General features: G+C 44.2%; 1 protein-coding gene across 2 annotated transcripts in view; it reads right to left on the bottom strand.

Moving 5' to 3' along the window:
* Window positions 1–222: 222 nt before the first annotated feature.
* The window catches only part of RCL1 (RNA terminal phosphate cyclase like 1), an 89072-nt gene continuing 78521 nt past the window's right edge, over window positions 223–10773 (bottom strand). Inside the window, exon 9 of one of the 2 annotated variants that reach the window (XM_051846120.2) lies at window positions 223–1265. In XM_051846120.2, the coding sequence (XP_051702080.1) occupies window positions 1250–1265 (16 nt within the window). In that variant the 3' untranslated portion in view covers window positions 223–1249. Of the gene's footprint in view, window positions 1266–7435; window positions 8197–10773 lie in introns of those variants that run through there. The other variant, XM_002708109.5, reaches the window with a different exon arrangement.

Below are 10773 nucleotides of genomic sequence, written 5' to 3'. Positions count from 1 at the left end.
AAGCATCTTCACACCATCATATTTAATAAATTCTCTCAGTGCCGAGGTGAGTGTGAGGCAGATGTTTTCCACTTCCAGATGAGGAAACTCAGGGTCAGAAGGATGGAGGGCTGGCCCCATGCTTCTGATGCAGCTAGGATCGAATGTGGGTCATCTCTAACTTGTGTTATTTCCATAATGCTATGCTGAAATTCAAAAGACAAAAAGCTTTCCACACACATGTTTAATTTTTAAGATTTATTTATTTGAAAGACAGAGCAACAGCTTGGAGGAGGTGGTGGGTGGTGGTAGATGACTTCCATCTGTTGGTTCACTCCCCAAACTGCCACAACAGTCAAGGCTGAATCTAGGAGCCAGAACTCCATCAGTGTCTTCCACATGGGTGGCAAGGACCAAAGCACTTGGGCCATCTTCCATTGCCTTCCCAGGCACAGCAGCAAGGAGCTGGATAGGAAATGGAGCAGCCTGGACTTGAACTCACACTCTAATATGGGATGCCAGTGTCAGCGGTGGAGGCTTAACCCCCTGCTTCAGAATGCCAACCCTGATGCATTTTTTTTTTAATTAAAGGATTAAAAAAAAAAAAAAAGAATACTCATCAAGCAGGGCCTTGGCAGGTTGCTGGTGCCATGGGCTAGTGTTGTATCACCTCCTCCAAGACTGTGCCAGTCTTTCTCATTCTCATCTTCTGGGGTGCAGCTGGCATTTTATGCCACAAGGAAGCCTATATCACCTACGATGACTACTACCTCTTCTTTGAAGATGTATACACGCTCATCCCTACCATAGTGATCATAGCTGTAGGAGCACTCTTGTACCAGAATCCAGCAAAGTCCCTGTGGACTGCCACATTTGTCATCATCCTTCCCTTGGTCTTTGTTACAGAGGTTGTTGTAGTGTTGTAGTGTTGCAAAGGCAAAAAACAAGGTGGACCACAGCATTCAGATAGTACATTAAGGACCGGCGCCGCAGCTCACTAGGCTAATCCTCCGCCTGTGGCGCTGGCACCCAGGGTTCTAGTCTTTGTCAGGGCGCTGGATTCTGTCCCATCCCGGTTGCTCCTCTTCCAGTCCTGCTCTCTGCTATGGCCCGGGAGTGCAGTGGAGGATGGCCCAAGTGCTTGGGCCCAGCACCCCATGCGAGATCAGGAGAAGCACCTGGCTCCTGCCTTCAGATCAGCACGGTGCACCAGCCGCGGCAGCCATTGGAGGGTGAACCAACGGCAAAGGAAGACCTTTCTGTCTCTCTCTCACTGTCCACTCTGCCTGTCAAAAAAAAATATATATATATTAAAAAAAAAAAAGTACATTAAGACCTACAATAGAAGCAGCCCAGTGCTGCTATCCAGGCTACTGATCACACATAGAGACAGCTGCACGGCTGTGGAATTCACAGCTACTCAGATGGGGAAAATACAGATTGGCTCAAAGAGACCAAAAACCAGAATGACTCCCTTAGCTGCTGCAGAGATGCCAGTAGCTCCAACAGCAGTATGGTCCATGCCTTCAACCTCAAGGCAGGAGGCTGTGAGGCTCTGGTTGTGTGGAAGCTACAAGAGATTCTGGGCAGTACTGGGTATTCAGCTGCCGGCCATGCTGTCTGTGTGGATCATATTCAGTAAAAATAGAGATCCTGCATATGATCTCCTCATCACTGGCAGAACCTATGCACAGCAGACAACTCAGCCTGAGCTTGTTGGCCTTCTCTGATTTGGAAACAGAATTACAAAAGTCTGCTGCAATTGGCTTCCTACTTTCATCTGATGAAACACTGGTACTCTGCTATGGGACAAAGCATCTTGGCTTTTGACATGCCCACCTCCTTACGCACCTTCTTGACTCCCCTTATTCTAGCTGACTCCCTGCCCCTAAGTTTTAAGCATAGCAGTCAAGGTTCTAATTAAAAACGGTTTTCAAGCTGCATAGTGCAGCAGAATTAGAGGAAGATGTGGGCCTGCTTCTGTGACTGCCAAGCTGTAAGGGGACAGATGCTGAGCCATCACTGGGTACTTTCATTCTTCACAATGGGGAGGTCTTGGTCAAGGGGTTTTGGAGGAATCTATCTGGCTATAACTCATACCAGATAGTGGCTTTCATTACTGCCCTTTTCAGAGGTACATACTGTAGTCCAGTAAGATATCAACTGTACAAAATGGCTAAAAGACATTAGGACCCACCGTGCGGATCTTGGTTCACTTTCAAAATCAGAAACTGACCTTTGAAACCAGGGGTTTGAATCAAGGAAAGCTTGATGGAGGAGTATAATACACGCACTGCTGTTTTGAGGGCATTAGTGTGGGACTTCTCATATGATTGAGCCCATTCATCATAGTCTAACTCATTAGAAATAATGCATCCATGTAGACTGTCAAAGTAAGACATATATGTGACCTCCATTATAGAATACTCCAATTCAATCAACTCTAGATCAGACCTCAAAAACATAGTTTAAAAAAATCCTTTAAGGGGCCGGCGCCGCGGCTCACTAGGCTAATCCTCCGCCTAGCGGCGCCGGCACACCGGGTTTTAGTCCCGGTCGGGGCGCCGGATTCTGTCCCGGTTGCCCCTCTTCCAGGCCAGCCCTCTGCTGTGGCCCGGGAGTGCAGTGGAGGATGGCCCAGGTGCTTGGGCCCTGCACCCCATGGGAGACCAGGAAAAGCACCTGGCTCCTGGCTCCTGCCATCGGATCAGCGCGGTGCGCCGGCCACAGCGCGCTGGCCGCGGCGGCCATTGGAGGGTGAACCAACGGCAAAGGAAGACCTTTCTCTCTGTCTCTCTCTCTCACTGTCCACTCTGCCTGTCAAAAAAAAAAAAAAAAAATTCCTTTAAGATATTCACATCTTAAAACCTTAAAATTAAGATGGACTTGGTCCCTGCTACCACTGGTTAACAGGGAGAATTAACTAACAGAGTGTGTTGAGTGCTACAGCAAGGGGTTGGGGATACAGAGATCTATGAGAACATGTACCAGGGAGAGTTTTGGGGGGAGAGAGTGAGTGAGCCTCCCTAAGAAGCTGCTCAGGCTTTAAGACTGCGAAGGTGGCTCAGTTGGAGGAAGGGCAGTTTTACTTTCTAGGGTTCTTATGATGGCATTTATACTAAGATGGTGCAAACTTGATCCAACTATGGTGTTCAAAGGTAGATTGGGGGGGGGGGGGGAGGCAGAACCAGGTCATCAAAGTAGATAAGTCTTGACTGACTATTGGTGGTTAAAGAAAAAAGAGATCAGAGGTGACAGGCACACTGTCTCTCTTGCCATGTGATGCCCCGTGCTGTCTTGAGACTGTCAGCAAGAAGGCCATCATCACACGCAGTCCCTCACCCTCGAACCTCCAAATTCGTGAACTAAAAGAACTAGTGTTCTTTCCAAATTAGCCAGCCTCAAACAGAAAATGAACAATGAGCTATGACTCGTTGGTGATCATTGTGTGTACTAAAATTCCTATGAACAGAATCCTTGATATTTTAACAATTAAACTAGAAAGTATTTCATTTTATGGATATTTGTATTTACTTTCTTCCCTGCATAATTTGCAGTCATAACTTTTTTGCCTGGTTCATTGCAAACATCCTCAGAGGTCCTTCAAAGCTTGTAGATGGTGGTGTGATGTCTTTAGCTAATCCTAATGGGTAAAAGGGAAGGTAGTCAAGAGAAGAGGACGTGGGAGGGGCCAGATACCAGGTGCACTTAGAGCTTACAACAGCCTGAGGATGGCTGTCACAACTGAAGTTAAAGCTCTCTCGGTAGCAGCCATGTACCATTTCAAAATAGATGCCTCCTACCCCCCAGCCCCCATCATTCTTTATCAAAGACTACAAAGAACTTCCAGATGTGCCACCATTCCCAGGTGTAGTAAGAAGAGGCAGCTACCTCTACCACTTCCCTTTGGACTACCACTTGCTCACAATGCACAGCTCCACTGACCAGATGGCCACTAGTGAGTTTGGCAACAGACCACCCCTCCATCGGGGCTGTGGTGCCAGGATGCTCAGAGAATAAACACATCCAGTCACCACATGTGTCATCACTGGTCTGGTGCGTTATCTTTTGCCTTTAAGTTAGCCTCTGATTTCTATAAATCCACCTACTTTCATCTGTTGGAATAGATTATTTCTCAAACTGTAGCAGAGAGAAATGATTAACAAATTAATCAGTCTGAACAGTCAGGATGCAAGGTTCTTTAGATTCTAAAGTTTAGAGGGTTGGGAATGGAGAGAAAACACAGGGGAATAAATAATGTTCTGAGCTCTCAGAAAAACTCACATATCAAAAACATCTAGGATGTTTTAAAATAGCTACTGCCCCAAGGTCTGGGCTGAGGGTTAGGGGTCAGATGATCTACCGGATATGGGTGACAGGTGACAAGGAATCAGAGCAGCCCTAGACACCAGGGACTCCCCCAAAATGACAGCTTTTATTTGCTTGAATAAAGAAGTAAAGTGGCTTGGCCTCCGTTGATGCCAAACGCTGATAAACTGTTCCACTTAAATGGATTCTCAGATGAGGCTGATAAAAGTACAGAAAGCTCTGCCTTGTCTATTGACATTCCCATTAACTATTAGTCACTTCTAAAGAACAGGCCAGGGTCATCTGAGCATGGAAATTCGAAGTACAAGTTACTTCTGATCCACTCTGGAGCCAGGTGAGGAACAATGGAGATCCAGGCTGGGATATGGCCCAAGTGCCACATGCCAATTCATCTTAGACTGGCTAAAACCACCTCCTTATAGCTGCCCAGGTCACCAACACAGTGCCAAAGGACAAGGCAATGGATTCCCACACGCCAATCCTCACACCCTTCACCAAAGCCCCCAGTAAACCATTTCTTCAGTCCTCCGTAATTCTCTTCCTCCTCCAGCTGGGGCACTGCCAAACCTTTGGTACTTTTGTCTTCCCCAAAACTTCTGGTTCTCTATCACCTTTCTAATCTATCCTGTCTACTTCCTTCTGTGCCCTCAGTATTCTCAACTCTTCTACTCACTAATTGCCAGCATGGGCCTCACCTGGAGCTTCCAAACAGAAAGACCTGGAGGGAAATATCCACGTCATGGTCTTGTGCTAGAGGCATGACGAGACCGATACCATAGTGCAACTTAAGTTTTTGTTTTTGTCTTTTTAGGATAGATCTGTAATTAGATTGTCTTTTACTGCTTTTTACTGGAAATGACTTAAAACGATGCAACTCAAAACCTGCAAGGATTATCTGCCCTGTGAAGACAACCTGGATGTCAGCAGGTCCCCCTGTGGCTGTTTTCTTTTAGCATGCGGCACACGCAGGATGCCAGCTTCCTCCCACTCCTTAGCAACAGCTCTGGTAAAGCAATCACGTGGAGGGAGCAGGCTGGCATTGGCACAAAACGTAATTGAAGCATGTTAAAGACAGAAGCAGGGCTGACAGATGACACGAAGGCAAAGACAAGGATTGTGCCATGACACCCAGCAAGGCACACGTGGATCTGACTAAAGAATTCACTTGTCCCATTGAACAACAGCTACTGTGACTCAGAGTGAACAGAGAGGAACAAATAGGACACATTAGAAAACCAAGCACCCAGATGCTGGACTCTCTTTCACCAACCACCCCAGAGTAGCTGAACATACAGAAGCAAAGCAGGGAACAAGGCTGAGCCTGCAGAAGCTGAATTGTCTGTATGAGCAACCAGCAAAGGATGACTCTGTCCAAGGAATGGCATGCTTCTCTTGGGAATTTGAGAAGTGACTGGGAGCAGACTATTTAAATAATAAATTTGTCCCTCTTTTGGCAATATCATCACCACTACTGCCAGACATTTGTTCCCATTCCTGAAGCAGTAGAGCCAGATGGAGAGCTGGAACCTCATCAGATACTACTGGGCTTGCGGCAGACAGGAGCATATGTCCCTTCTACTGCTTGCGACAATCTGTCTGGCCTCTACCTGCTACCCTAACTTGGCCAACAGTACCATTTCCAGAGCTGCTATCAAAGGACAAGAAGGCCTCTGACAATATTTGACACGTGCAAAGCAATGTGAACCTTTAGTTCTGGATGTGCAGCTCTGCATTCAAAAGTAAGAGGCCGTAAGATTGTTGTTATGCATGGTAGACCATCTAAGATGGCCATCTATGGTCCCCAGCTTGTGATAATTCAACACAAACCTAGGAATTCCTGTGATCAGCTCATCTGAAGACAGGGAGATTATCTAGGTGGGACTATTGTCAAATGAACCACTTAAAGGCAACATTTTCCCGGCTGGCATCACGAGACGAAGTCAGATTTGAAGCAGGAGAAGGACTCAATGCACTATTGCTAGCTTTAGGCAACCAAGTGAATAGGAACGCAGGCAGCAGCTTCAAGCTGACAGCCAGCAAGAAAATGGAAATAACAGTCCTGAACCAATTTTGCCAACAAGCTGAAAGAGCTGGAAGCATGTTCTTTCCTGGAGCATTCAGATGAGAGTCCTGCCCAACTGCCATCTCAGTATCAAACTTCTATGACCCTAAGCAGAGAACCAAGTCTTCCTGGACTTCTGACATACAGAACTGTGAAGTGATGAATGGATATGGTTTTGGCTGCTACGGTTGTGGCCATTTCTTCCATACCAACAGAACATGGATCTGCCATATGAAGCACTCAGCAGAATGCCACAGTTCAGAGTGGCCTGGCCTTCTTCCACATCAGCTCTCTCTCTCCAGATCCTCCCACATGCTCACTCACCAGAGCACAGCCTTTTTTGGTTCCCTCTTTCACTGGAGGAAAAAATAGGTATTCAAACAGATTGGTGAGACAAAGACCTTTCCTTATTTAAAAAGTTCACCCTAGGTGGGAGATACCATTTGGAATCCTGGTAGAAAGAAGCAGATACTCCCCTCCTACCAACTCCAACCCCCACCTCCACCCCCACACACACACTAAATGTAGACTCTACTATTTGGTGGGGCAATCCACTTCCTGCAGGGTATGCCTGCTGCAAACACAGTTCTGAGAAAGGCCATCTTGAGGGATGAAGGAATGTCCCCCTATGTAACCAAGAGCAGACTTGCTACAGAAGAGGTGAGTCCTCCAACAACCATATTTCTTGGCTGTGCCACAAACCCATGGCATGTGTGGCAACTATCTGGGCCCCTCCATGGCCACTGTGAGACCTGAGCAAGAGAGAAAACCAATGTAACATGAGGCTCATGTTGCCTACTAAGCTCTGCCTCTGACCCAGGACTCTCACGATTGCTGCTGGCATCTAGAAAACAGTAAAAATTGAACTTCTTAGCTTGCAAGTAGGTAAAATTCCCAGGACCTGATTTTATTGCACTTAGATCTTTAAATCAGAAGATCCAATGTCTCTACATTATAAACTTCAAAGGAGTAAAACCCCCTTTCTGAATTTACTTGTGCAGATAATAAACTTTACAACATGGAGGTATTAAGAACAAAATAAGGACATGTAGAGCACACCTGGGATATAGAAAATGTACAAAAACTTTAATTGGACCCATGCCCCCTCCCCTCTACCTGTCCCTCACGTACACAGTCAATGAACAAGAGCAACAATATCTACATCCATGACAGCGATCCATTCAAAAGATAAGACCTTCAGTAATTCGACATACCAATTTCTGACACTTACATAGCACTGTGCCACTCATAAAGACCGTCCACACATATTATCTCTCTTAATCTCTGTAACTGAAATGGAGGCTTAACAAGTTAAATCCTTGTGGAAAGAACAGGAACAGACTGCATAAGTCTGGAAAATGCCCATACGACAGAAGCACCAGTTTGTGGGCTGTGGGAGCACATCTGTGATTCTGTTTGAACAACAAAGCATATCCAAAAGGCACATTCTTCCTCCAGGTAAACCAAGGGAGTTCTTATGGTGACTGAAGAAACAGCAACTACACAATACAGGATGTCTGATTTTATATTGATTTTCTTTTTGGTGGGAAATTAAGGAAGTCCTCAATAAAAGTGGTTATCCTGTCCTGGATGAAGACATTTCTACTTGTCCCTTCTGATGTCTTGGCAGCTTTGGCTTTGTCTGTAGGCAAGAGGGCCTGATCTTGTGACAGTATCATTTGAGGGTCTTGCTAAGGTTGGAGAAGCCAATGCCAACACAAGTCAGCAGTACTTTATCCCCGCCCTTGAGTTCTTCACCACATGGCTTGGTTTCAATTTTAAACATAATCTGGAAAAAGCTCTTCAAATGCCGCAAAAATTCTATCCTAAAAAAAAAAGAAAGAAAAAGGAATTTGTTTAAAAAATAATCTCCCTCTCCCACCTGGAACCCCAACTTAACTCCCAGACCAAGAGGAAACTTTGACTGAAATTAAGAATTTCTTATCAAATTTGATTAGACAACACACATTCGTAGCCTGCCAGTTTCCAAAGAGGATTTAGACAGCTTGTAGAGATGCATACAATATGGAAAAATACATTAAGGAGAAAAAAAGTTTTCAGTTAATAAATGACATGTAAGTCATTTAGTCTACACACTTGTTAGAGTGGTCATCTTTGAGTAGCCATGCAAAGACAGAAAAACGTACTTCCACGATTCACAGCACCTTGAGACAAAAACAAGTAGAATGACTACTTCTGAAGCAAAAAAAGAGATAAAGCATCTCCCTTTCTTCCTGAACAATATCCTTCCATTTACACAACAAATGTTTACTGAATGTCTACTATATATGCCAGGCACTGTTCCTGGTGCCAACCTCTCTTGGTGTTGTAGCCAACAGAGAAGATTAGAAAAAGAATTTAAAACTTACCCTCATGAAGATTTCAATCTAGAGGTATAGACAAAATCCATAAGTTAAATATCCTCTAAAAGTACTGTGGGAATTTAAATAAAGCAACCAACAGACAGGGAAGAACTGTGGGCGTTAACAGTTTTTCCATATATTTGCAAAGAGCAATATTAAAGTGGCCAAGAAGGAGCTCACAGAAGCATGGCAAGGAGTTTCATAGGGCTATTCCTTGTAATCTCGCTTAACACAGAGACGGCATCATTCCAAGAGTCTCTTGGGAATGGCAATGCTCTGTACAAAGAGTGGTATGAATTTACAGGCTTCAACTTGTATGCCCTACCAGACTCAGCCTCATTCCAGCTAACCTGATATTCACCTGGGGAGTCCATTAAGTACACAGGTTCTTCAAGATTCTGAGCAACTTGCAACAGGAGGGTGGCAGTGCCCATACAAAAAAACCCAGACTACAGAGCACACTCAGATATTCCCTACCCAACTCCTACAGGGCCGTGTGCTCCCCAACCATTTGGGATCCGAAATCTATCATTAGCAATCATCCCTGGTAATTCTTAGCAAGAAAGTTTAGGAAACATCAGGCTGGTGAAGAACAGTGGCCTGTCCATCTGTAATGGAGTATTATAAAAATTCTGTGTTGTGCTACCTCCCAGTCCAACCACCAAACTCCCTACCCCAGCAAGATGGTACAACCTCAACTGCACATGGAATGACCCAGAAGGCTTTAACAGTACTGATCCTAGACATGCAGATCAATGGTGTAGAACTGACAGTCAAAGCATAAAACCACACACTTACAGTCAATTGATAATTTGATGACTTTTTTTCAACAAATGGTGCTAGACATCTTCATGCAAAAGAATGAAGTTAGACTATCACCTAACCTCACATACAAAAATTAACTCAAATGGATCAGAGACCTAACTGTTGGAGATAAAACTATAAAATTCATAGAAAAAAAGACAAGGATAGATCGTCATTAGCTTGAGTTAGAAAACAATTGCTTAAGTTACTTAAATACAACACCAAAAGCATAGCAATAAGAGAAAAAAATAAATTGGCCTTAAGCAAGATTACAATGTTCTGTCCATCAAAGACACTATCAAGAAAGTGAAAAACCTGCAGGATGGAATATTTGGAAGTCATACATCTGATAAGGGCCTGACATTCAGAATATGTAAAGAATTCAATAATTAAAAAATGAAAATATTGGCAAGAGATCTAAACAGACATTTCATCAAAGAAGACAAATAACCAATAAATATATGAAAAGATGCTCAACATCATTAGTCACTGAGGAAATGACAAAACTTCTATGAGAAACAACTTCAAACCCAGTAGGATGGCTACATAAAAAAAAATAAAATAAAATAAAAAAAAATCAGGGGCCAGCAATGATATGCAGCAGGTTAAGCCACTGCCTGGGACATGAGTACCAGCCACTCCACTTCCAATCCAGTTCCCCAGTAATGCAGCTGGGAAAGCACTGGAAGATGGCCCAAGTGCCTGGGTCTTTGCCATCCATGTGGAGACCCTGAGGAAGTTCCAGGCTTCTGGCTTTCACCTGGCCCAGTCCTGGCCATTGCAGCCATTTGGGAAGTCAACAGTGGACAGAAGATCTCTCTTCTCTGTCTCTCCCTCTTTCTCTGTAACTCTGCCTTTCAAATAAACAACACATCTTTAAAAATAAATAAATAAAAACATCACTAGGTACATGAAGAAATGCTTGATATCACTAATCATCAGGGAAATGGAAATCAAAACCCCAATGAAGTACCACTCTAATTATACTGGCTATTATCAAAAAGATAACAAGTGTTGAACATATGGAGAAAAGAGAACTCTTGCACACTGTTGGTAGGAATGTAAATTAGTAAAGCCACTGTGGAAAACGGTATGGAAGGTTCTAAAAATAGAATTACTGTGTGACCCAACAATTCCATTATTAGGTATACAAACAATGGAATGAAATCAGTCTGTTGAAGAGACATTTGCACTCTCATGTTTACTGCAGCTCTATTCACAATAGTTGAGAAACCG

The sequence above is a fragment of the Oryctolagus cuniculus genome, chromosome 1 (genome assembly GCF_964237555.1).
Source record: "Oryctolagus cuniculus chromosome 1, mOryCun1.1, whole genome shotgun sequence".
NCBI lineage: Eukaryota > Metazoa > Chordata > Mammalia > Lagomorpha > Leporidae > Oryctolagus > Oryctolagus cuniculus.
This window is presented reverse-complemented; position numbering and strand designations above follow the sequence as displayed.